This window comes from Apteryx rowi, unplaced genomic scaffold (genome assembly GCF_003343035.1).
Source record: "Apteryx rowi isolate R43461 unplaced genomic scaffold, aptRow1 scaffold_63, whole genome shotgun sequence".
Taxonomy (NCBI): domain Eukaryota; kingdom Metazoa; phylum Chordata; class Aves; order Apterygiformes; family Apterygidae; genus Apteryx; species Apteryx rowi.
This window is the reverse complement of record NW_020450905.1, coordinates 1717200-1744431: the sequence shown is the minus strand read 5'-3', so window position 1 is coordinate 1744431 and position 27232 is coordinate 1717200. Positions and strand designations below refer to the sequence as shown.

The window sequence follows — 27232 nt, the reverse complement described above, 5'->3', positions numbered from 1 at the left end:
AGCTGGTGCCAAAGTGGGCACTGGTTCTGCTCTCACTGCTGTTCTTTCTTTTGCTCTATACAGTTGGCACTAATGTAAAAAGTACATAGCTCCTCTAAATCTAACTTAACATATAAAGGGTTAAAATGAGCGCCTGTCCATATTTTTTTTTTCCTTAGAACAATATGTGATTGTAATTAAGGCCACATCAGTATTTCTCAAGGGCTTTTTTTTCTCCACTAACACCATTATCGTATTGATCAACTGTACTGACTTGGAAAATAATTTATTAACCTTTGATCTATATTTAAACTTCTCTAGAGCTATATTAGTTGCTCATGAATAAACTAAGAGAGTTTTCCATTTGTCTAATTAATTAAAAGTAAAATTATCAAGGTTAGCCTTATACAATGCTCAATAGCCAATGCAAAACCTAATCAAATGAGTTACATCTAGGTACAAACATTAAATTGCCCTGGATGTTCTAATAAAAAAGTATAAAATATGCTCTGTTGGCAAACAATGCAAGTCAGAATAACATTAAAGCAACCTGTCTTTTCTAAATGAAAAGACCCCCTGCACTGTACATCTTTCCTGTATACAACACATTTTTACTAAAGCTTTATTAAATGAATTGCAATAGCAGCGGCTGCCATTTTATAGCTATATATACATGTATATATATATATACATACCTGTGTGTATATATGTATATATATATATATATATGTATGAGATACTAATTTATTTAACACAACAGAGGCGTCTGCCATATGATACAGTTTACTATACATAAGAAAAACTTTTAACACTGTACAATCACATAAAGGTCATATGCACTGTTGCAGTGCAAAAGTAGATTTAACTGTAGTCTTTACTGGCATAGTAATGGCTTTTTGTAATCCTACAAAATTGCATTCTCATATTATGGGGCCTGAATGGTCTTTTTACTTCCTTTATTTTGTTTTTCTTTTTTCTCTTTTTTTCTTTTTGCCTTTTTTTTAAATTTTATTTTTTTAAACTGCAGGGTTTGCCTTTGGTCCACAGTTAAAAGGACACACAGCAGTGGAGCACTGACTGGATGCAGCAGAATAAATGCAAAGGACTTAAGTTATTGCAATTATATTAAAAAAGGCAGTGGGGGAGGAGGAACAAATGCCCTTCTGCAAAGTAATCCTCAGGTTTTTTTATGCATTAATCACTACGTGTTTGCTCTACTTAAAGTATATGAAAAGCCTGAAGTAACAAAAAACTAATGTGGCGATAAACCAAAGAATAAGYGATTCAAGTAGTAAAGAGAATAAAAGGAGATAGAGGAGGAGACCAGGCTGAGAAAGCGGAGAAGAGGAGGAGGAGGAAGAGTGAGTTGTTACTAATAATCCTCATTCTTTTCTTAAAAAAACAAAAATCAGAACAAAAAGAACCTCAAAACAAACAAACAAACAAAAAAGGAAAACAGAAAAGGTTACATCCATGTTAGTCCCACAATATCACAGCTGCTCCTTGCAAAGGGAGTCCTAAAAAAGAGACAGTGAAGAAACTTGGTCTGATGCTCATATGGAGGTGCCTCGGTCTGGGTCACTGCCAAGATTGAGCCCCAGCGTGGGAGTTGGTTGGTAAGGGATAGATGACATTGTTTTGATGGGGCTCCTGAAAAAGCCACCGTTAGGCGCCCTGTGCCTGAAAGGGCCAGTTCGGTGCTCAGGTACGTTGCCGAAGGAGAAACCAGAAGCGGCTTTAGCAGACAGAGTACGGCTCAGAGTCTGGATCTGCTCGGGTATGAAGGTTGTCGTGGTGATGTGAGTGTTTCTGAAGTCACTGATTTGCTCCAGCGCTTGACGCGTGGGTAAAGTGTCAATGTCCAGCGGGGTCAAGTCAATCGACGAGGTGGAAAACTGTTTGTGGGGACTGTCGTCGTCCGTGCAGAGGCTGTTCACGCGCCTGTGCAGGTGCTCCAGATCGATCTCCTTGTCGTCCTGGGGAATGAGAAACACAACATGTACCACTCACCGTGGCCGCTTTTGCCGGGCTGAGGCTGCACAGTGCCATCAGAACTGCTCGATAAACACAATACACGAGTAACCAAAGCTTCCTGCTAGCTGACAGCGGCTGGGGGCACATCTCAATTTTAACAGTCAGCACCCCCCCCCCCCCCGCCTGAAGCTGGATGGGCTCAAACAAACCAAGGGGAACTCTACCCTTAGTCCACATCTGCCTTCACACCCTGAAGCTGAACTACAAAACTCAAAGGGCTCCCAGCAGCTTTCTATCACGAAAATTCAGGCTTGGAGCTAGGGGACAGGTGGTTTAGATGAGCAATGTCTGAATAACACTAAACTTCATATCGTGAAAACAAAGCATAATCTCAAACGTGGGATGATGCCAGTTCTTAAATGCCATAATGATGACTACATCTGAGTGTCAAAACAGGAGGCTCTAAGGGATCAGATAGCCCTCTTCATCAACATTAATTCTCTCAGGGCTTAAGGGCTAAAAACGTATCAGATTAATTTTTGCCTTATGATATAAACTGTAATGCAATAAAGCTGAACTTCTAAACAAAAATCCAAGCACTGGTGACTCATTTACATCACACAGAAAGGAGTACACCAGATAAATTTAAATTACAGTGCCAAAAGAGGGATTAATTCTCCCCTTACCTACAAGGAAGCAATTCCATCGATCCTGATGGAATTACAGTGTTGTGGGTGAGAAGAGAACAAGGCCTGGGGTATTTATTTTAATAGATCATCACTCCCTCTTATCTCTGTCCCTTTTCCTCCCTACATCTCTCCCCACAGAGAGCTCAGTTAAAGAGGCTGTTTGTTATAATCAAGAATTTAAATGCACGGAAGTAAAAAAAAAAAAAAAGAGGAGAAAGTCCTGGGTGACACAATAAATCACCTCCATTGTACACATATATTTCTACTGAACTGCAAAGCTTAATTCAGTGTGGCGTCAAGTTTACGCGTATAAGGGATATTCCCTCTGTCTAGGTAGCGCAGCTCACTCAGAACAAAAATCAGTTTCAGCTAACCTTCTTAAAATTTATCTTAAACTCTGTGAAATCTACTGGCTCTTCCAGGCCACTAGAAATAGCTCACGCTCTAGGACCTCACAGAGGGTAATAAGGCGGCACTGGTGACTTCCAGACTCGATTATGGGAAYTCAATGGCTGGCTTGATCCAGAGCTCACTGAATCAATGGCAAAACTCCCAGTACACCGAATGGGCTTTACATCCCTCCTTTGTCTAGGGCTGAAGTCAAGCTCTCTGAAAAAGTCCACCTAGAACAGACTGCAGGAGTTCATCTGCTTAGCAAAACTGATCACCAAATATTTGCGCTGGTACCGCGCCGGATACAGAACCCAATTCGGGGGGACTGAGAGACTGGCTACCCTCCRGGATTTTACCCTCTGAGGGCAACTACGTTTCACAACGAGACAAACCGGGGGGAAAGGGGCAGGGAATGGGGCCACGGGACGCTCATGCCAGAAACAAACCTAACCCAGCGGCTTTGGTGTTTGAACTCACCATGGGAGAAAAAAAATGCAGTGCTCATTCCTTTGACTTCGCTTTCTGTCTATAATTTATTCACATGTGGACATAGACATGGATGCACATAACAACCACACAGGTGACACCAAAACCAAACGCATTCACCAAACTCTCTCGCCTGWAAACTTTGGAGCTGCATTTGGATGCAGAGGCACTGGGGCCGCATTGGAAACCACAGAAATAATACAGAGGCTCTGCTAGTGCGGGCAGCTCATGACCACGTCTGCAAGGGACAGTCCTAATTTGTTTTCCTGTTACTGTTTTGCAATTTTGAAAAGCATAAGAGCACTTTGCAATTTAAAATGCCAATAAGGAAACAAATAGAATTTCATCACTTCTGAGCCTCTATAAGTTATTTACAAAATATTCCTCATTCTTCTCTTACTGAGATGCATTTGGGGCTAGGGTCAGACCAGTAAATATATAGAAGCGGTGATATTCTCCCATGCTTAGCCCACAACCCAAGCTCCACCCAAGTGATACACCAAAATGAGACCCACTCACAGTAAGATTGTGCATATCTCCATTATATGATCTTTCCTCTTCTCTCTTGTGTGATCAGTAGTGAAATATTCAGCAGTTTTCACATTTAAATTATCATCAGGCTTCAGAGTCAACATCCCATTGAGATTACTGGGGCAGTTCATACTTCTCTCAGAGCTACTGTTTAAGGCTGTCTGCAGACTCAGGCAGACATCATTGAATGGATTACTTCTGGTACGCGACTGAAATGTTATCATCTTCGCAACCATAAGACAATTTTTTTCAGTATAAATGCTTGCATTCTGGAGCACAAGATGGCAGCCACCAGGAAAAAGGGTTGGCTTGCTGACCACAAACTGGCCCAATCTGACCCCCGATTCTGGACTAGTGGCCTGGAAGAGCCAATGGATTTCATGGAAGCTAAAATGAATTTTAAGAAAGTTAGTTAAGATGTATCTCTTTGCTGAATGACCCCCACATCCAGGATAGTGGGGACATTCAGCACATATGTCCATGTTAAACTCAGTTTTGAGCCAAGCTTTTCAATCGAGCTTTGAGATACAAATTTACATGCTAAGCTAATGAATATACAATGAAGATCAAGGAGGCAAAATTATACCATTTGTGGAAAGTATACATTTGAATTTCTGTGCGCTTGAAAATTGAAATATGTAATTTTATAGTTATATAAAATGTCCGGGTTGGTATTTTTTTCCTTTGTTATTTAATTTTTATGTTTTGCAACAGATAAATATGAAGTTCTGAAAGTGTGCATAAACAACAGTCTAGTAAATTTTAGGTTTTTTATAATTTGTCAGTTGAAACTACACGGTTCCCATTCCTGAGAAACCCAATTTAAAGACTAAAGATGTTTTTTGCTTTTAATAATGGTCCGGTTCAGATCTTTAACTAAAAAAGCTTGGGAATTAAAACAGGCAAGAAAAGATTAAAAATATTCTAACATCAGTGCCAATGCTGTCTAATTAGGTAGTGTAATTAATCCTGCCTGATTACACAGCATTAGATTAGCAGGAATAAACACAATGGAGAAACTGCAGAGAAGGTGAGACCACTGCACACAAATTAACAGCAATACCCCACAACAGGTGTCTAAGCTACACAGATAGAAAAGCTATAATTGACAGTGCTACATTATAGCTCATATTTAGGTTCTGCTTTGGGTATCTGTGCCAAGCACATTTTAATAACTTTTTTTTCTACAGTTTCTCTAGTATTTTGTGGAGCTAAAGACTTAATTATGAAGGTAAGAAATTTGTTATAAGACCGCATAAGGCTCAGATGGCTGGTAAAGAGAGCGGGAGATTGCCAGGGTGAGGAAAGCATTATGCATGCACATGTGGAACCAAACTCATGTCTGGTGTCAAATGACTGGTTTCTAGACCTTATGCAGCTGTTAAAAATTTCTCTGGCCAAGATTTTCTACAGCAAATCTGTATTAGATTTCAGAAATAAGTCTGCCCTGAAACTGAAAAATCATRAGTATGAAAAATCACAAGTACTCTCACTTCCATGCACTTCAGATTAAATACTGAGAACTGAAGTTCATGGAAGTCTCAGGATGTTAACGTCTTTGAAAATCAGGACAAGCTTATTTAAGAAGCTAACTACAGATTTAAGGGCTAAACTTTGAAAATCTGTTTTGAAAGACTCAGCCATTGAGCTTTGGGGATGTGTTTTGCAAGAAGAAGCCAAGAAGCCTCTCAACTTATTGGTGAGAATTAGCTCTCACCAATAGGAATGATGCACTAAGTATTGATGTATTAATAATGTATTATTCTACAAGTAACATTTGTGCTTTACTCAGAATAGTTACATATTTATACATCACCAGTATACGCATTTTTTTTTCTTTCTAGCTTTTCTAAAAAGAATAGTTAAAAATATTTTGAGGAACAACGGTTACCTTAAGAATTACGAAGCTAAGGAAACTTCTCTGAATTTGTTTCCCCTCCCTCTCTTATGCTATAAATTCAAGTCAGCAGTCTTTAGGATGCACGAAAATTTTCCAGGAGAAATGAAGGGTCTAATACCTCTTTTGAAGGAACCCGGGAGCCTTTCCTTTTATTCCACCACGTTTCCAACATTGCAATGAAACAGGATAGGACAATCCCAGCAGCGAGGATACAGAAAACACCTGCAAAACTTTTTATGTCCAGGGCACTGCCTTTCTGTTTGGTATCCATGGAGGAGTAAAGGTCACATTGACCGTTCTTGGGCCACCACTTATGCTTCAGTATGTCCATATCTCCGTTCTGCTGCAGCTCCAGGATCCTTGAGGAGAAAGCACAGAGCCAAGGATTACACAGGGACAGTAGGGGTGGTCCCAAGAGCACAGGATCATCCAGATGTCGCTGGACTCCCCGCCACCATCCCACATGCTCAGCAAGGCCAAGCAGCCGCTGGATCCAAACGGACAGGTTTAGCCGGGAAACGAGGCTTCCTTGCCGGAGCATGGGGCTGCCTGCACAACCGTCAGCATACAGACACCGCGCTCCTCTCTAGATACACAAAAAATACACGTGAGTCTCTTTCTCCTTCTTTTATGCCTCCCTAATGAAAATGCTATACTTAATATTGCTATGTTTTTTAACTGGCTTTAGCTACAGACTATAGCAATCAACTTCTGTAGCGCATGAGATATTTGAAAACATTTTGCATTTTTGTAGATTGAAAAGAGACATTCAACACCCCAAAAAAGAAAAATACAGTTCAGCTGTACCACAGGATACATTACCTTATTATAAACTGGTCCTCACCAGGTTGCATATTTGCTGCTTAGGTGAGAGCGCTCACTTCTGAGCAGAAGCGCATGAGGGCAGCCAGTGAAGACGTGAGCTAATCCGATCACTTGTGCTCGGTGAGAACACGTGATCTCCTGCTAAGTGATTTCCACAGGAAGGTTTGYTGTTGTGCAAGTCACTCATCTTTGCTATCACATACCCAGCCCACTGCCTACGATTTACCGGGCAGCTTGCAAGGCTTACATATTTTGCTAGACTTCCTAAGGGAAGGGGGATAAACAGTTTGAGAAACAAAAATTTTGTTTGAGAAAAGCTTTTCATATTTGGTTCATTTGTTAATTCAAATAAATCCCTGAGGATAGTTTTTTAAAAACATCCACAAGTGCCCAGAGTAGCAGCTGGGTGCATCTAGTTACCCAAAATAAAAAATTTGATGATTACATTTTAAAAGAGTAAAATAAAGTAAATACTTCTCCTCACGTAATAAATTTGTTTTTCATTTCAGTGTTGGAAGGCAAACAATCACTTCTGCAATCATTTGACACAGCATGCAAAAACTCCAAGTGCACACAAACCAGCAGAGGTCTGGGATGTTACTACCCGAAGCTGTACTACATTGAAGGAGGCAGAAAAGCTCAAGCATAGACTCATGGCTACCATAACTGCTCAATGCAGTGCTCTACAGGAATTCAGAATAATACAGTATTAAGAAAGGGAGTTTAAAGGCACCTCAGAAGTATGGTACAACTGCTCTATTCACAGATCATTCAATCTGTAATTCCACTTGTACGGGAAGGATGCCRAATAAGTCGCTAAATTTGCTATGGCATGTATACTTATGCGGGGGTCCTGCCAGGAGCAGAAAACTTCACTGTGCCATCATTAATGTGGGTGGCTTAAATCCCTGAGCAGCTCTGGACTGAGTTTCCATGTCCCACCTAGGATGACGTCCAGCGGCTGAGAGCCCAACCTGTTCAGRGTGGAACCACTCATCCACTTCTGCACTGCACCGAAGGCAACAGAGCCTTTTCCAGGGTCCCGCAGGAATAAACTGGAGTCAAAAATTGGTCATTTTTGAGATGCCAGGACTGCTCTGTTTACAAAGCTTTGTACACATAAAAAGTGGGACAGATCCTATGCACTGCCTGCTGGCAGTACTTCAATGAAGGTCCAGCCCTGGAGAGTGAAGAACAAGGTCAGATGTGCCTGGGCTGTACTTTGAATAGCCCCCAAACCACCATGAACTTAGGGAAGCTTTATCTTGAAGCTTCCTAAGGAGGCAGGGACAAAGACAGGAAAACTCTTCGATACCTATTACATCTATGGAAGAGGAGCTTTGGAGGGACAGCGACTATACGTAAGATCATTCTCATTACTGTCTACAGCTACCTGATGGGAGAGTGCAAAGACAGAGGCAGACCCTTCTTGGAGGTGCACGTTGACAGGACGAGAGGCAATGAGGACAAGAACATGAGAAATTCTAGTTAGATAAAAGGAAAAATGTTTGTACAATGAGTGAGGTCCAACAGTGGAAGAGATTGCCCGGAGAAGTTGTGGGACCTCCCTCCTTGGTGATATTCAGGGCCACACTGGGCAAGGCCCTGAGCAACYTGACCGAACTGAACCTGCTTCAAGCAGATGGTTGGGCTAGAGACCTTCAGAGGTCCCTTCCCACCAAAACTACACTGTGACTCTACAACTGCAAACACTGTCCATATGCAGCTCTCTGTTATGGCATACAGTGCTTACAGCCATAACTCACCATAATTCTGGTTCTCGCTCCCCTCCCATCTCACACTGGGACTTGCACAAATATTTTGGCCTAAATATTCCAGTCTGTTACATTAGCAGGAGCAGCAGMTACTCAGCATTTCTGACAAACAAAAGCCTTTTATATAAGATCTTATACAGTGACTGAAGATCAGTTTTCAACACCCAGCCTCAAACATTTAGCATACCTGTTTTTATATTTAGGAATTACTACACCATCTACATAAGGCGGTAATGGAACAACATTCTGCGGCTCATTTCTTTCAGCAGCAGCTCTAAGCCCTGAGCCGGGCTGTTTTCTCTCTTTTATTCAGTCAGTAATAGAATGAGCCATCCAAAATGATTGCTCTATTCTCATTAATTAAATGATTCTTCACTTGTCAGTATAATTCCTGATTACACGAGACATCTTTTCAACAATAGATATTTGCATAAGACACTGAACTTTAGCTTGTTCCTTAAAAGAGATTTATTCCTAATTGTTTTCCTGGTAATTATTGGCAATTTTCTTTATGGATGTAACATATAAGTTCAATTGTTTAAAGAAAAGCATAAAAAATGAAGCAGAAACCAGGGACAGTAATTATATGATTACATGGAAAAGCCTGAGAAATTGAAAGATTATAATGAAGCTTTGTAAAATTGCAGCTGAAAATAGATGTTGAGAGGGAAACTACATATCAAGAGAAATTATGGGAGCATGAATATCCAACTATACTAACTTCATACAGAGAAAAAGGGAGATCCCAGTTCTACTAGCCTTAGTAAATATTGTGTTTCTGAATCCAACAGTTTGTGGAACAAAAATAATAGCCTACTAGCAAGGTTTAACACTACCAAGATGTTCCTAGTTATGGGAATTATTATTCTCTAACACATTTCCAAAAATGAAAGTTGCATGTTTATTGAAATTCCATGAAAAATACAACTGGGAAGGAAGGTTTCTTGGAAGCAGGCAACATGCAGGCACTACTACACTTGTGTGCTGCAGGAGCTTCCCACACGATGGCAGTCTTTCCATAAAAATAGGTGCTTTTGTTGCAATTACAGGTGGGTGCACATGCACATACTAATCAGAAACCTGTTGCAAAGCAGACACTACAATCAGTTTGATATTGATTTTCAAATTTAATGCTTGACTAAAATAATAATGCATTAACTAAATGCTATGAATGATAACGCCATGCTAAATGCTATGACAATCTTCAGCAAATGCCACTTTTCATAAGTCCAAGCTTTTTACAACTGAGCTTTTCCATGGTGGTCTTGGCTCCTATGAGCCTGCAGTACCAGAATGGATTAGTATTGCAGCACACAAAGCAGTAGTAAGAGCAGTGGAAAATAATAAGTAGGATGCACAATTTCCTGTTATTTTGAAATATCATAGTCTTAAAACACTTACAAAAGAAGCCCATATATTTAAAAAAGCAGATTTATTTTAAAAACATGAGCTTTGAAACTTGCTTATTGGTAGGGTGTGGGTCTTAATATATTTTTCTTTAGCAGGCAAACTGATACAGTAACATTATTCAAGGCAATGATGTAAAGTTATTAAACCATACAGAAGAYGACAAAATGTCTGCACAGACTTTGACTAATTTGGCCCTGAATTCATAGTGCCAAGTGATGTCTCGTTGGTGTAAGTATAGAAAATCAGACTGCCTGTGGTTTCCAGATCTGACGCTGATTTGAACAAATCCTCTCCTACTGAATCAGTGGGAATAGGGATGGATTCATCTCACTAACTACATACCTTGCTGCTGGCAGCGAAATGCAATTACTCCAAAATACCACAGAAAAAGATCAGCATGAGAGCAAAGCATCACAAGCACTACAAAATGGAAACATCTAAGACAAAACTATTTTTTGATCTTGCTGTTTCATTCTTTCCGAGTTACAAGTAACGGGCAAGAAACATGATGGGTCATTCACAATGAGGTCAGAAATGCCAACTGATGGTCTGAGATGCCGCAGGTCACCGCCTGGTGGCTTCCTGCACCATGGCACAGTATCCAGAGGGAATTACTTGATGATTTCCATCACCACTGAGAGAGGATGATGAGAGGAAGAGTTGCTACCTCGGCTCTAGTTCCAGAATAAGACTGCCCCAGAGAGGAGGCACAAAAAGAAGGGGCATGTTCAAAAATTGCTGGGAAAATTGCCAACCCTCCAGGGACCTCCCAGCCCTAGCACCTGCTTCCAGGAAGCTCTTGGGTCACTTGCGTGGGGCGCGTTTGGGACCACTTAGCACCTACACATGGKGCCAGATAATAAAAAAGCTCAGGTAACTCCTGGTGGCTAGTGGAGAGTCGGTCTCCTTGGGCAACAGAGCTCTAACAGTGGGTGCTGAACTCTTCTAAACAAAATCTGGTGATTAGTCTTTGTAGAATTAAGTTCTCCTTTTGGAAAAGAAGATACTACAAAATTAAACTTATTTGTGACCATCCTTCGGTTACCACAGAAGGCAGAAGACTGAATGACTATCAGAGCAGACAGACAGAAACCAAGGGGCTGYATATAATGCTCAAAGATTTGACTTTGATGCTCTCTTCTGCGCACAAATATTGTTACTCTCCAGATGCCCAGTGAGTCACCTTTGCATCATACTACAACCACAAACTGTTAAAAAGCTGGTGAGGAGAGTGAAAGAAATATCTTCTTATGTAGGTGAATATACCTGTATGATTTTGTCCTGCTCGAATCCATGGAATAAAGTCAGAGATGATTGTTATGGGGGAGTGGGAGGGGAAAAAAAGTGGTGACAGAGATAAGGGATGGCCAGAAGTAAAACTTGGAAGTCTTTAGAGAGCAGATTGGCAAGTGTTCATTTAGAAATGGCTGCTTGCTTGGCATCAGCTATACTCCCAATTAGCCATCCTGAGACCTAAGCCCAGAATTAAAAGGGGCACCAGATCATTGAAGGATCCAGCCTAGAGATGAAGGAGGTGTGGGAAGGCGGTCGAGCAGATATAGACATTCGGGGGTGAAGGAAAGAGGGGAGCAGCGTCTGTGCCACTCCTGAATGGGCTGAGAAGATGCAACGAAAGCTTGCAAGAGGAACAAAACACCCAACAGCACAGAGATCACTGCTGTTCCAATCCTTCCTGTGACTGCAGGTTTTGGTATCTGTAAACAAAAAGGTTGGTTTTGAAGAGATGGTTTTCCTGTTTTTTCCCTTTTTTTAGCTAGCATTTCAATAAGCTGTCAATTGTGGGCTTCATGAGAGGAAATTTTTCACAGAAGCCAAAYGCAGCTTGCCAGATTAGACAAATCTGTGCTTCCTCTCCACCCGTTCCCACCACTTAACCCAGCAAAAGAGCACCCTTGGGGTCCAGCTGAGAAGCCTGCTCCCTGGCAAGGACTCCGAGCAGATCAAAACCCAGCTAACTGGTGCCCCACAAGGGAGGGCAGGCAGCTGTCTTCTGACCTGCCCTTCAGCAACGCTCAGCGCTGCRCTGCTGGCTCGAGGAACACAGCTCACAACACCAAGAATAAGCACCTCACCTTCTAAATATGATAGAAGCAGCAGAAATCAAGCAGGCCTGCTGTTCAGAATTAAGGATTTGCATATCAAACAATTGTAAAAAAGATAAAGCAGCCGACCTTCTGTTTTGCTCAGCAATAAACCATTAGCTTMGGAATATGCAGCACTGATGACTTGGATCCTGTAAATCAGTATCACTTTGTTCAAATTAGTGAACTTGTTTTGATTTAAATCTGCAAAACCTACAAGAACATTCTTCTCTTAAATACAGAATGTTAAACTGAAATGAAGTGGCACCTGCAGTAATAAGAAATGAGATATTAATGATATTTATCATACAACTAGGGTGGAATTTCTTAAAGGCTGCTCTATAATAGTTTTATTCAGGCCACATGGTTTTGCTGAATACTAGCAATTCAGAAATTTAGATAAAGAGAGAAACAGTCCTGCAAGATCTTCTGCTTACTTGTAGTGTGGAAAGTGTTTGGTTGAACCTAACTGGCCTTTCATCACGCAAATCTTTCTGTTTGTCTCCTGCTCAGGAGAAAGTGAGGATAAAAGTACTAGCACCTATTATAAATTGTAAATGACAACAGAACACCTCCAGACAGTCACATAAATATCAGGGGTTCATTAATCTCAGTGCTAATATGCTAAACACCAAATTAATTCATTATGGTGAATTATGGTACACCACCAGACTTAATAAAACAAAGAAATGTACTTTCAAGGTATATTGGCTCCTGTGCACTACTAGTATTCCAGTGATATTTTAGATCATTTCCTAAATCCCTTGAAGAATGACAGTTACTAGATTTCATGGAAGTTCAGTACTGCACGGGCCATGTGAATGTCTTGAGGCTAATTTTCCTCTTGCTTTTGTTACCATAAATCCCAAGTAACCCGCTCCTCACTCCGCTGGGAAAGTGGGACGGAAAGCACAGGGCAGCCTCTGGAGAGCCGGTGCGCCCTGAGGAGCGATGCAGGAGAGCTGCAAAGCTGACCTCCCGGCACCCAGCCGGGGCCGGCTTGCCGAAATTGCAAAAGCATCCCTAAGGTCCTGAGGTCAGCTGTGACCTTCTGCATGATCACCGTGTAACGGAGATGAGACTGCAGCCTAAAATTACACTTTCTTTRAACTGCCCCTTAAAATAATGCTTTGGCAACACCGAAGGCTGTCATAAGTGACATTTTGAATACAAAAGGCAATGGTATGATTAGATGCATTTAACTTGAGGACTTGACTCATAGGTYGCAACATGGATGTAAGCAAATTAGTGGGGGTTTTTTCAGAACTGGAAAAACTGATGATTTTGCATAGAATCAGCAACCCTCAGTGTYCATGGAGCTTCATATTGCTTTTTAAACAATTATTTTTCAACACAGAAGGAAACTTCAGTCATTTTTTTCAAAGATAGCAATACCATTCTCCATTGTGGGTTGCAGAAAAATGTTATAAAGCAATTTTGTTAAGCCTACCACTGTCGCTCCCAAGTCAGCAGGACCTTCACCATTAACTTACAGAGAGCAATGGCCAACATGGAGCACACTTGGGAACCCAACCCCCTGGTTAGGCTCTCATGAAAATGGCATTTTTCTGCATACGAATCAGTACAGGATACTTGGATTGACCAAAAATGGAAAGCTTGGAAGGTGCCCTTTCAGTCACAGGCTACTTCTTAGAGGACTTCTCCAAAAAATTTCTCAAAAAAATCTCTTTCTCCAGAGTCATGTATCAACTACCTCCTGCCCGAGAAGCGCTGTGGGCAATAAGCTGTGTAAAGAACTGCTCTGTGGTTAGGAGGAGGAAGCAAAGAGTTGGAAAAAATATTTTGTACTGAGATACGAACAGAAGCTTATTTGGGTCAATTACTATTTAACCTAAAGCAGTTCATTCTCAAATCTTTCAACACAATTGAAGTGATAAACTAAACTCCAAAAGTTTTCTTTTAGAAAACAATGAAATGAAATGTTAAAATTTTTTCTCCATTTTTACTGTTTTGGGCTGAAATTATTTGCCAGATTTACAAATTAACTCTGTTGATACTAAAATAGATTTATCAGTTAATAAACTGGTTTTGCACTTTTTTCCATAGCTCTATTAACAATCCAGATGTGCTCCAGACCACATCGTCTCATACTTTCTTTTTAGGACTTCTTCTTTTTGGTGGGATGTTACTAATTAAAACTTAAAATACACTATTGGTAGTATCATTTTACTATTTCTCTTGTATCTTTTTCTATTTTTTTTGTCTGTCTTTTCTTATTAAGTATTTTTTTGTGGAAAAATGAGATCAGAAGGTAAGGAATCAACTCTAAGTAATCTGCTTAGCCATCTGCTGATGTCCTATAAAAGGATAAATAAATGAGGAGTACACTCAGCATAACCTACCACTGAATGAATACACAAGCCTCATCCTTGGCTCACTAAGAAGCAATTCCATGAAAAAATCAAATTACTAACATAATTAATCTTAAGAGTTGTGGTGACTAGTGGAACATTAATTTTTATATATTCTATATGTTTATGCTACCTTTAAAAGTCAAGCACTCATTACAGCTATGACAATATGATCTTTCCTAACAGCAAAGTTGGGCTCAAATGAATTGATAACAGGCAGAATGAAAGCAAGCCAAAAAGACACAGGAGAGCTGGAAAGCGAAAGGCAGCGAGTCCCAGAGCGCAAGAGGGCACAACTGCRGTCAGAAAGAGAACACTTTGGGTGGTCTTTGAAAATGTCAGCAGCATCCTTAAGCACACTGTGATACTTGGGTTATTGGGTGCAGGAGAAAAATCTTTCTTTTTAGCGTAAGAATCTGGAAATGATCATCTTTGCTCAGAGTCATGCTTCGGGCAGTGCAAAGCCTCATTCTTACACAAACTACCCATGCTCTCATTTTCAGAAGCAGAATACATATCAGTAGTATTAAGTCCTGTTAAGTGACAGTCCAGCACAGCCTGTTTTTACAGTAAAAATTTATTTCATTTCATATTCATTTGATATTTACATAAGCAAAAATGACTAAACAGATAGCCAATGAGTCTCAAAGTTTCTGAAACTGTTTGTTCCTCCACTGCTTTTTTTAAGCTTTTAAAAGTGACAAACTAAAACTGCAAAATTTTCTTTTGGAAAACATTTAAATGAATGACTTACAGGTCTTGATTTAAATATCACCATTTGGATTACAAAGAGCACAAATCAAACAAGCCTAAAGCTATCTCCAAGATGAACAGAGCTGTTGATAAAATAGGACAAGCTAGACAGATAAATACAGAGTCTGAAGATCAAATCAGGATAATATTTTTCATGTCCAAAATTTGACATTTAAAAATATTTCACAGGCTTTTAACTCATGATTCTGGTTATATTAGTGAAAGCTTCTTAGATCCATTCCCACCCAGGATATCAAACATATTTGGGTTTGGAATCAGTCCTTCTGAACTTGAACACTGCACACGAATCAACCTTTAGAAATAGCTAATGTTACACCGAGGAGAACCCACTTCAAACCATCCTCTGGACAATGAAAGCAAAAAAGTTTAAGGAATCCCTTACAACAGATTAGAGGTCCAAAATCTAATGCATTAATTTGATTTGTTCTCCCAAGCAAAAGGGTTTCATGGAAGGTCTTTTTCTAGAGACAACCCCAAAACACACTATTTCTTTAGAGCATTTATCAAATCTTATTAATGAATGCTCTTTGAATCTGCACACAAAAGTATATTGGCTATCTGCTGAAACCTAAGGAATTTCCACAATTCTATCTAGGAAATTAATGAGAGTCCCTGCCAGATACAATGGCATAATGCTGACATTATGAGTAAACAACACAGTCTACTATTGTAAGGATCATTTACCRGAGGCACAGAAGAGGGAATTCAACCATCCTTAAAAAAACTAATGAGATTTCTTGCACTAAATCTCCTTGCAGTTTGAGAAATTCTACTCTTGCTGTAGCTTCRGTCTAAACACGTGCATCAAATCACCCTTCTGACACGAGACGGGAACAAGTTACAAATAGAGTTGTCTGAGACGGGTGTCCCTGGAAATATTGCCTAGGGCACTTCAATAGGTCTGTGGCTGGCTCTGTGTACTTTCTCCTCCAAGACATATCAGGTGAGTCTTCCTCACAGACACACGAGATCATAAATTTCTCTACCCCTGGCCTTGATGAGCATTCAGATCTTTTAACCTGCCCTGGATGTAGAAAGAAATGACGRAAAAATAGCAAAGTGGTGTAAGTTTGTAAGCAAAGAATCTGCCTGCCTGCCACGCTAAACTCAATCTGTGCACAGCGCTAACTGATGTGTGTGTTACTGCCACCTGTTGTAACTGTGCTTCTCTTATGCATGGGGAGATATGCTAGGAATTAATCTATTCCTTCTTATTGGTGAGGCTTAGCTATTACCTCCATTAATGCATCTCTTCACTCCAGTGTGCCCCACTGCCTACGCCACGTGTGTAGGTTTTCTGCCGAAAGGAGATGGAAGAACTTACTGATAGATTTTGGAAAGACAGGCCATCTTTCAGGGCCCTTACAGGACAATCGCCAGTAGAAAGAGGAGAATAAGAGCAGCACAAATCCCCTGCTAACTACTTATGGTTACAAAAATAAATAATTCACGTTTTATTGCCTACCTTCCACTGCAGCATGTGTCCTGAGGGGCTGGAGACTACTTTGCACGATATGAATAAGGGCTTTAAGCAGCACAGTGTTTACTCACTGGATAACACTACGGGAGATCTCCATATTATAGAGAAGTGCCTTGATAAAAACTGAGTGCTATTCAATCTGGATAACAATCTGCAGAAGGACTGAGTGTTTATTCTGTTAATAAAGGCATCTCTCTGGTAATGCCACAGCTCTTCAAGAGGCGTAGCGAGCCAGCTCRTCCGTCTTATCTGCCCAGCTTTGCATAATTAGCTCCTCTGGTCCCTTCTGCACTGCAATAAGCAAGCACCGAACCTGTTCATGCACATAACAGTACTTCTGGCCTCTCAGTTTTTGTGCTTTGGAACAAGGCAGAGCAATGCAGACTCACCATTACACTCACTTCTGGAAGAGGCAGAGCGGAAGGGATTAGCAAGAGGATCTGAAACTTTTCATTTTACCTCGTACCTTTTTTTCAAATCTAGCTCCATAYGATTCACACAATCTTGACGCATGCCTGTTCAGTGCAAAACAAATCTCTAGGAGAGACATACACAAAACAAAGCCACTAGCATAATTAAGTCTTCTGTCAGAAATTTCAGTCCTGACACAAACACCAGGAAATAACTGCTTTCCTTTGCAACTAAACCATCTAGATCAGAACTGAGAATTTTGAGCAGAGTAAGCTATAGAAAGGTGCTAATATTCACACTACATCTGTCCCATGGATGGCAGAAGACTTCCCATGTCAGGGCTTTCAGTGAGAGGTGTTTCTCAGATCAGCAAAGCCTTACCTGACTCAAAAAACATCATAGCTCAAAAGAAGAGAATGAAATGACCAAAATTCATGGCAACCAAAAATCTGCCCAAATGAGCAAATACACTTAGTACCTAATCAATCATGCATGCACATTGAAAAATGAATATTTCCTATGTAGTCTTAAGATGAAAATTGCATGCTTATCAAAACTTATATAAAGAATCTATAATTTGGTCACCTGAAAGAACATTCTCATGTCCTACATTTCTAACATTTCATAGGAGAGTGGTCAATAATTACATTCATCAGCAAATGCACTTAAGTTGCAAACAATGCAAACAGCAAAAATTTCAAGGAGTAACCTCAATCTTAAGTTTTAAATGGAATAATTAAAAAAAACCCCAGCTTCCTCATAGAGCAATAGCACAGGCTGATTTTTTTTTTTTTTTAAACTCCAGAATAATTTTAAAGCATTTGACATTTTGTGACAAAATTTACTGATTTTCATGAGGAATTCTGCTTTCTCTCTTTCACTGTATATCTTTTTCATGATTATCAAAGTCCATATGATGAAACCAAGTAATTTTCTTAAATTTTTATGCTTTTCTTATATTCTATTCGCAAAAGTAAACAACACAGTTTCAGTATTTAGTTCTTCAGATCTAATTGGCTCTCAGTATCTGGGGTTTTCTGGTCTTTTTAGTTTTTTTTTTTTTTTTTTTAATCTATGAATATATTCCATTCAATTTAGGGGAGCAAGACATCTAAGAAACACGAGCTTGCATAACAATGACAGCACACGTCATTTCTATCCTAAAAATGTGTTACATTTTGGCCAACCAAATCTGCAATTACAGGAGCTATCTTGAAGGAAAAATCCTTAATAGCGAGCCAGAGCAGCTAATGGGCACAGTTATCCTCCATTGTAGCTACTGCCACTTCCTTTATAAAAATGATTAATTCCACTTGCAGTTATGCAATTTTGACCATCCAAATCTCAGAGCAGGAATCTCAAGTCCAGCCTTACCAGCAGTAAGTGAATCTTTTCTTCCTTTTCTCTTTCATCCTTCTTCAGTAGACACAGCCAACTGGGCAGCTTCCTATGGAGGCCACTACATTGGTTTTTTTCACGCTGCCATGACACTGCACCACAGCAGACTGGCACAGTCTGTTACTATTGACAGGGCACAATGCCAGCGTTCGGTGTGTAACATTACAAAATACATCCCATCATTTTTCCTACGCTTTGTCCCAGATAAACCGTCACTAAAAAAAATAATCACAGAAATAAAATACATCATGTTCCCAGGCAATATTCTGTCAACTTCCCCCCGAAGTATGCCAATAGCTTTGTAGGGAATTTAGCAATTTCACAGCATAGGTCAAACGCGAGTGACTTGGCACCGAGATTCAATTTGGATAAGGCAGCGAGTCTGCTCAGACGATCTGTACATATCTTTTTCCRGATCAAGGGCATGAGGTCAAATCCTGCAGCTCCTTTTCTGAGAATCCACCTGGGGAGACCTGCTGCTGCGGCTGCATCACTGCCTGTCACCTGGTGCCGAGGGGGCAGGGCAGATGCAGCGACAAGCAGGTCCCATCAGACAGTCTCCCTAGCAAGATCCTCTGCAGTCAAAAGCAGAGTTTTGGAGGAGAGACATAAAAGAAAGGGAGCCATATAAAAGAAATTTCAGACACCTCTCACAAGTTCAGAGGGAGAATTAGGACTATCCTGACTTCTCTTGAAATCCTGTCTGACAGGAGAGAGAATAGCATGAGTCATATAATATTCCCAACCCTAATTTCTCGAGTCCAGAAAATAAAAGGTTTTTTTGCTGGAGGACAAACGAGGATATTAACAGGTTCTTATTTTAAGCCAGTCAGTTCACCTTTCTCTAACTTTGTGTCAGACTGAAAATTAGGATTGCATTGAATGGGCCTGTCACCAAGCTGCAAATTCACAGCTGCAGAAGATGACACACAGTAAATCACTGTCCTTTCACTGAGAGCTGCCATAAATAATGCCACGGGAGTTCTGCCCCTGCAACCAGCAGCTGCCTGCAACTGCTGCGAGCAGAACTGTAACCTAGCCCCAAGTAGGAAAAGGAGAGAAAGTAAAACAGAACATGCTGAAAGATAAGATCCCTACTTTCACTATCACATTAACTCGTAAGCCTTTCAAAATATTTGTCTCTTTTCTCTCACAGGAGAATTTATATAAGCAAGTTGTCATAACTTCAGACGAATTTCAGGAACACGCTATGTTAATTACCTAAAAGCACCTAATCTTAAAAGCATTTTCATTAATGCTAAGTATTATCATTCTGCTTTTACAGATGAGAAAGCTGAGGCAAAGAGTAAGTATGACAAGATTGTACAGCAGGCCACTGGTGGAAGCAGTGACAGAAACTGGTCCCTAACTTCTGTGTTCCCTTTCACACTGGGTATATTTATTTGTTTCCCTAAGAGAAGGGGAAAAAAAAGAAGGCGAGAGAAAAAAACAGTCTGGCAGGTTACATGACAAGTGGAAAAGGCCAAAGATGTGAAAGTATATTAGCCAGGACTTCCTGAGCAAGTGCTTAGCTGACTCTATTGCTCAGCCTCTAGATCGATGACAGGTTTTGAAAACCTTTGCTAAAGCTCAGCCTTCCCCTCGCTGGTCGCAGGCGCTTCCCGTGTAGGGATGCAGCCCTGGACTAACAGCAGGACTGAGCTGCTTACAGGGGACTCACACTGCTCTAAAGTGCGTACAGTTACATCAACTACATAAAACAATTTCAATTAGGATTTTACAAATCACCAAGCACGTCACTAAAATTTCCCTGTAATATTTTTCTAGCCAGCATGGAGGGAAAAAGGATTTACCCGAGTTCTGTGAATGAGGATCTTTTTCCAATAAAGATGTACTCAACCACTGAGAATTGGTTAAAAAAAGACTCCCTGTTTTTCTGAGTCCAAAAACATTCTGTTAGGGCTGCGATTGACTTTCTGGAGATAGCTTTGCTAGAGAGAGCTTTCCATAGAGATTCCTATTTGGAGCTACTAAGGGCTTAGCAGATTCCAACAAGTTTTTTGTTTAGACTAATTTCTAATTCTGGTTTCAATTATAAGCTACTTCAACAGGATTTTTCCCTATTTATTTATTTATTTACAATCCTCACTTTTTGATCGGACTTCAGGTCAAATTGGAAATGCCGGCCAAATTTCTCAGAGAGCAAGACATAGCTGCCAGGACGTGGGTGAACTGGGCTCCTAATCCTATTTGCCCACTGGCAAAGCAAGGACTGGGAGCCAGATCTCCTTTACAGCAGGAATTATTAGGTTGAGGAGAGAATTCACGCTGGAGACAGTGATGAGAGACTCCTGCCCTCGCAAGTAAATCTAGTGTTTAGAAAGCTACTGTGGGGTGAAGGAAAATCAGATGAACCTGCCCCCATTAAGGAGAGCTGTCAAGTCACCCAAAAAGATACCAAAGCTTAGATTTCTTCTTCTCTTCCCACCCAAAACAGAATTCTTGCTTTCCAGACAGCTCTTCCAGCAACTGGAATTAAATACCTAGCACAGTATTTCTCTGTTGGAGAGAACTACCTTAAGCAGCATCACTGTTGGACCAGAGCCTGCACTTACCACCCATCACCCTCTCCTGGCATATGGATGATACGGGTGCAATAAGGCAAAGCTCGCCCATGCTGCCCGCTAAAAAAAAGCTCTTTATGTTGGTTAGAAAGATGAGTGTGGGCAATGGCACTGAATGGTTTTCAGAAGTCAAAATGAACCCTCTGCCTCCAGCACCTACCTTCTTTCCATTCCCATCCCTTGCCACAAGCTGAACACTGGTGCAGGAGTGATCTCGGCTGGCAATGTGTCCACCATGGGGCAGTCCCCACACTGTGGGRATGCACCAGCACCTGGTGCCCAAGGAGCCTGTGATCAACAGCCATGTCTTCTTATGGTGTAATTCCAATTACAGGTTAATGGAATCAAAGAAAATGGAACCAGCTGTAGAATAGGGCAATGGAGATTTTCCCCTTGCTGGAAACAGAAGCCAGCACAGCAAGGCAGCAGTTAGTGTAATGGGGCTGGAGTGCGTATTTTGTTTTAATGCCATTGCTGGCAGAGGGGAGAGACAGACCAGGCAGCCCAGGGCAGGATTTGCAGGAGAAAAAATACTTATACTGGCTAGTTCTCTTCTTACACTCATTTCACATTAAAGCAGTAATACTAACAAAAGAGTTGGTTCACGTCCACATGAGAAGTCAGGTTTTACTTCTTTTCCTGATGGACTAGTTCCTTAAGACTGTGTACAAATCTGCAAACTGAGTGAATATTTCATGTGACATACTCAGGATTTTTTAAAACTTATTCTTAGGGCAAGCTTTGAGTTTAACCAGGTTTCAAGTAAAACCCTTTACAGCTAAGAATGAATTTCAGAGTCATTACTTGAACTATGTTTTTTTTAAGCACCTCTAAATAAAACCGAGAAGAAATTCCATGTAAAGACTCACCAGCTGATGGGGGCCTAAGCAGAAAAAGAGAATCAAATTTAATTTTAAAATAATTTTTGGAGTGCGCTGTATCGCCAGGTTTTCCTGTTGTAGTTTTTGTCCAGAGTACCTGATCCATTTTATGCTTAGCAAAACTACCTGTCTTCCCAACCCTGTGTGTGACCCTGGGGCTACTAGGAGACTTTACTGGATAAGTGGCCATGTGACAGCAGCTTCTGGGTCACCGCACCCTTGTTTACCTGCTTAGACTTTCAAGTCAGTAGGAAGGAGGGCTCTGCTTGCAAGGGAGAGATGTAAGTCTACAGGGTTGGCTGAAGTAGTCCAAAAAAGGTAAAGGGGTCAGAAACCTCCGTGTGCGCTCCTTGGACACGTCMATCCTTTGCATCAGCAGCATTTCCAGCATCTGTAATAGAACCTTTTCCCTAAAATACAAGYTCTGAAAGGCCAGTGAAAATTTCAGGCTTGCATTTCATTAGCTGTTTATTGCTTGTAGCCTGCCTTGTGTTCAGGGAAAACCTTGACAGTGTCACTCTGAAATGCTTGAAATACAGAAAGGAAAATGAGAGACACATTCCATTTTCTTTCAGTGTATCCTTTCAGAAGAGCTAATATCCTCTTTTGGGGCTCTGATTCACAATTATGGAGTGCGTGATGCTGAACGGGGGGAGAAGTCAAGCTGCTTTGTGCAATGCTCTTGTTCCAATACTTACTTTTTTCCCCACAATAAAAGACCAGCCCAGTCACCAGCAGAAACGTGTGGGCGTTGCTTTAGATGGTCACTATTGCTAGTCAGCTTGCAATATTCAAACAAGTACCCTCTCATTTATCTCATGATATTACTTGACTTCTGCTTTATACACCACAGAGTGAAAAAGGAAACAAAATAGGTCAAAGCCAAAGCCAGGAAAGATTAGAGGATAAAGGGTTATGTGCTGAAGCTGAGACAAGTAATGGTACATTTAGAAAAGAGACACGTAGGCAGGACAGGAGACTGTAAATATCTGGCAGGTAATGGTATAACCAAAGGGAGGGCATCAGTCTGTGTCTGGGCAAATGTAAGTGAGTAACTGAAGCTATGGCAGGATATATTAACTGAGGCTACGCACAAGTGGTGGGAACTGACCATGGGAGGCAAACGCCGGTGGGGGAGCTAGCGATGAAGTTGTCCAGACAGCTTCATTTTGCCATCTTAACCCCGGCAAAACTCCCCTTAGCCTCAGCGGCATTTCGCTGGACCAGGAGGCTGAGGCTGTACGGAGGTGGGTTGCTCATGCTGCTGGAAGTCAGAGGCGATCCCCCCCCAACAGGTGTCCACAGCCACATGGGCACGTAGTGCCTAGGTCTCCATCACGGAGATGTTGACCTTAGTGCCTTTGTGGATCTGCTCTCAGCGAATACAGGCTTATCAGACAGGATGGAGTCATCAAGTTGACTGACCTCATTTGGCTGGGCAGTAGCTGTGACAATATGGATAAGTATCCAAGGAAAACAAAATGGCTGATTTTATAAAGTCTTTCTGTCCTCTCCTCCATATGAGGGATTTTATGACAGCTTGATAAAAAACAGAGTTACCTGGTAGTGGCATTATATGTTGCTCTAGCTCAGCAACATCCTGGTGGAGTGCAGCAAGCTTGGGGAAGGCCAGCACCTCTAGTGGTGCACCGAGATTGAAATCAGCAGCACAGCTTGCAACATCTCAGGTGTACCACAGGTGCTGGTAAGAGAAAGATGAATGTTTCCTGCGTTACTGTGTTTTGCTCCACCTCAATAGCAGCTGTCCACTCACCATGTGTGTCCCCAGGCCCTCACACAGCTGTGTTAGAGGAGCGCAGCAGGCAAACTCCAGCACCTTTATGGGGCATGCAGTACGGCATACAGCACTCAAGCAGCAAAGCCATTTTTTCTCATGTAATTACTTGTACCAGTGCTTCTTAACCTGCATGGTACTCCCCACAGGTGAAATGCTATGAAGAGCAAATGAGGTGTGAAGCACCCACCTCACCTCAGGAGCCATCAGATATGATAAGGTACAAAGAACTCTTAATTAGGCTACTACGGTTTAGAAAGGTGATTTATATGGAAGGGCGCACGAAGCTTTGCAGAGGCACTAAGAGAGGTCCCTGTCTCATAGCGCTCGTACGACATGAGCTCTAGGTCATTACTGACCTTGACAGAAAATGCAAGACGACTCCCCAGCTCCCTGTTGCTACAAGGGGCCCGAAAGAAGAGGAGCCGTGTGAAACCGCATTTACAGTGTAGGTTTTTCCTCTAACATATAGTACCCACGGTGCCGAGATAAAAGTGATCCAGTGATAGCTACGTTGCTAAGCTCACCGCCTTTAYGGCTGGTGTCTGATAAGACCCGTGAGCTGGTTCAGAAAAAGTACTCAGGCACAGCCACTTCATTAGGAATGGGGACTGCAGCCTTTCAAATGTGCGTTCTTATTCACTCGATTATTATCAGCTCCCAGTGGGCTCTGTTAAGCAAAACCACCCCTCAGCTGACTCATTTTGGCAGCCAGCAGTTGCTCAATTTTTCTTATTAACACCTTGTAAAAAATTTCCCAACATGGTTGATTTCAAAAACTTAGTATGGTGAAAAGAAAAAACTAACCAGAGAAATAAGATAAAAGACAACTATAGGGAAAATCATTATCTTAATTACAGAGCAGCTTTATCCTCTAATGGGGAGTTTTTTTCACAGGACAGCATTGGCCTAATGGAGGAAGCACTTTAAATACGACTGCAGTTTGCACTCTGCACTGAACTTCTAACCCCTCACAACTTGTATTTACTGCACTTCAGAGCTGTACTAAAGGAAAACAGACCCACCTTTTTCAAGGACTACGGATTCGTTTTGTAGAACTCCTCACCGTGAAATGAAATATCCCATGATATTCAGCAAAATAAGCCCACAGAAATCAATAGCAATGGATATTTTGCTGGGTTTTCTTTTGCAATGGCAGGCATCACTCTCTCCTTTCCACAAATACAACAAACTCTCAGAGGCAGAAAACATGATAGTCCATCTTCCTCCCTTCATGTGGCTGTCAGTCTGCCAGCTAACTCCAGGAAACTTTGAGCTAAAAAGGGGCTGCACGTCTCTAAGGAGGTGTTACCTGCGCTCATTTGCCCTGTCGAGATTTGGTGCCTCAGCTGCAAGCGGAGGAAGTGCCCTGCAACCAAAGCTCCCCGCCTGCACTCGAAGACGGGGCTGTTGCTCTTCCCAGCGGCGGCATAGGTGTTATCGGCTGCTTTCGTCCCTGCTCCCAGCCCGTACAGCCCTATTATTGCTTAGGTCTCCAAGGTAAAGCTGCATGCGGTGGAGTACTGCAGATGCCTGCAGCAGACTGTTGAAAAGGAGATACCGGCAAATAACCTTTTTATTCCGTGATGGTTTCTTTGTGCTCTTATCTTCAGAAAAGTAGCAAAAATAAAAATGAAAAAACCCACCAAACCCTCCTTGAGGTAGGTGAGTATCTCATGGCTAATACTGGGTACTGCACTCAGGAACCGAGCCTGACGTTAATTCTGAAATATCACATCAGCTGTAATCACATCACTTCATTCTAAGTTGTTGCTTTGCATATTTGGGAATTCATCCTAACATCCTACCAATGCTGAAGTGTCTCTGGTTGAGGAGATCTTTAGCAGAGGCAGTAACAGATTCTGAAGATACAGCACTAATTTACACAATTTGTATCGCAGCAGAAACATCATTAAAAGCATGTTCTGTGCTGCATCTTTCCCTGCAATGTTGTAAATAATCAATTACATCCTCTAATAGGGTTATCCTTTTACAGGGCTGTATAGAACCTGTCCTTTTCAGACCTTGCACAAAGATGTACTTCTCCTTAAGGCAGGTATTCTGGATGAGGTCTCGTGAGACTTACAGAGTACAGTACAGGACACAAGGTTCATGCAAGCCTTAAGCTTAAGTCTTTATATGGGAGGCCCTTCTGATCAGTCAGTGCTCCTCCAAGGCATTCAAGAAAGAAGTTTATAAAAGAGGCATATCATGGTGTCAGGGCTCCCTACTGGAGAATGGAGACAGAAATGCATCAACCATGGTTTTGAGGAACCAGCTTACTCTGGTACTCCAGACACCACCATGAAGCTGCCTGCTTCCAGTCGACTCAGATGCCCCTCAGTTGGCAGAAAACACATCTTGTTCATTTGTTTGGACACAGGCAGGGCTGGAAAGGGCAGAGCCAAAACTTCCCTGGTTTTCATCTGTAATATGCCAAACACGAGGTTGGATGTTTTGTACACGATGACTCCTCCTTGAAGCTGGAAACTATGTGTTATTTGCCCCAATAGCTCCTGAAATTGCCTGTCAAAGTGGAGAGGGGCATGAAGCACAGACCTGATCTTCTGGTGATGTGCCAGTAGGAGCACKCTGGATGGACAACCCCAACACTGATGCCACAAGTGCTCCTGAAGCTTTCAAAAGTGTTTTTGTAGAGTCCTTAATGTGCAGCCATAGGAGCAACTTAAGTCTATACCCTCTTCCCACAGAGTCTGGGGAGGTGCATGACTTGAGATGCTCCAGTCCATCTCCACGGTAATGGAGGTGTTTTGAAAGAGCAGTGGCTAGCAACCAGAGCCATATATTCCAATAGCAGTGACCCTATCTTGCTTCTTTCATGCTTTGGGTTCTGCTTGTGCATTACCTCCATTTGTCCTTTACCTGTTTCCCTTGTCTGTTTAAACCGAGAGCTCCAGAGGCCATGGACTGCTCACCACCCTGTGTTTAGATCATACCTAGGCCAGTAGGGCATTTCTGCTCTCAAGCAGTGGACTCAAACACAAATTCCAGATGGCAAATTCTCCACTGGCAAATCCCAGGAAAGGGCACTCTGGACAAGAGAAAACCTGAGCAACATATGCTGCCTTTGGAGGCAACAAAAGCAAAATAACAGAAGTGCCCGGGAAGGTGCCCCCTGTAGAGATAYTGGCCTCACACAAGGACACCCTGGTCCCTGAGACCATTGGAGATGGAGCTCTTGAACTCTGCTGTGGGAATACGTTCCCACTCTGTTGGAAATGTGAGGGTACGTGGGTAGGCAAAGCTGAGCTTGCTCTCTCTCAGCAATGTGGGCAGGCACAGATGGACAGGATACAGCTTCAGTGCAGGCCAGAAGGCCAAAAGTACATTCCCCAGCAGGTCTGTAGTCATGTTGGTACATCTTTCTGAAATACCATGGGAGCCAAGCTGAAGTATACCACCTTGTGTGCCATTTGGAGAAGAAAGGGATCATTTGATTTTGGTCACTAAG

The 27232-nt window shown here is 41.7% G+C and overlaps 1 protein-coding gene across 1 annotated transcript in view; it reads right to left on the bottom strand.

Annotated features, from left to right (window-relative positions):
- Window positions 1-1420: 1420 nt before the first annotated feature.
- GRID2 (glutamate ionotropic receptor delta type subunit 2) overlaps window positions 1421-27232 on the bottom strand; it is a 714293-nt gene continuing 688481 nt past the window's right edge. Inside the window, exons 15-16 of the mRNA XM_026084197.1 lie at window positions 6071-6311; window positions 1421-1955 (exon numbers count right to left, since the gene is read on the bottom strand). Of these exons, the coding sequence (XP_025939982.1) occupies window positions 1533-1955; window positions 6071-6311 (664 nt within the window). The 3' untranslated portion in view covers window positions 1421-1532. The remainder of the gene's footprint in view (window positions 1956-6070; window positions 6312-27232) is intronic.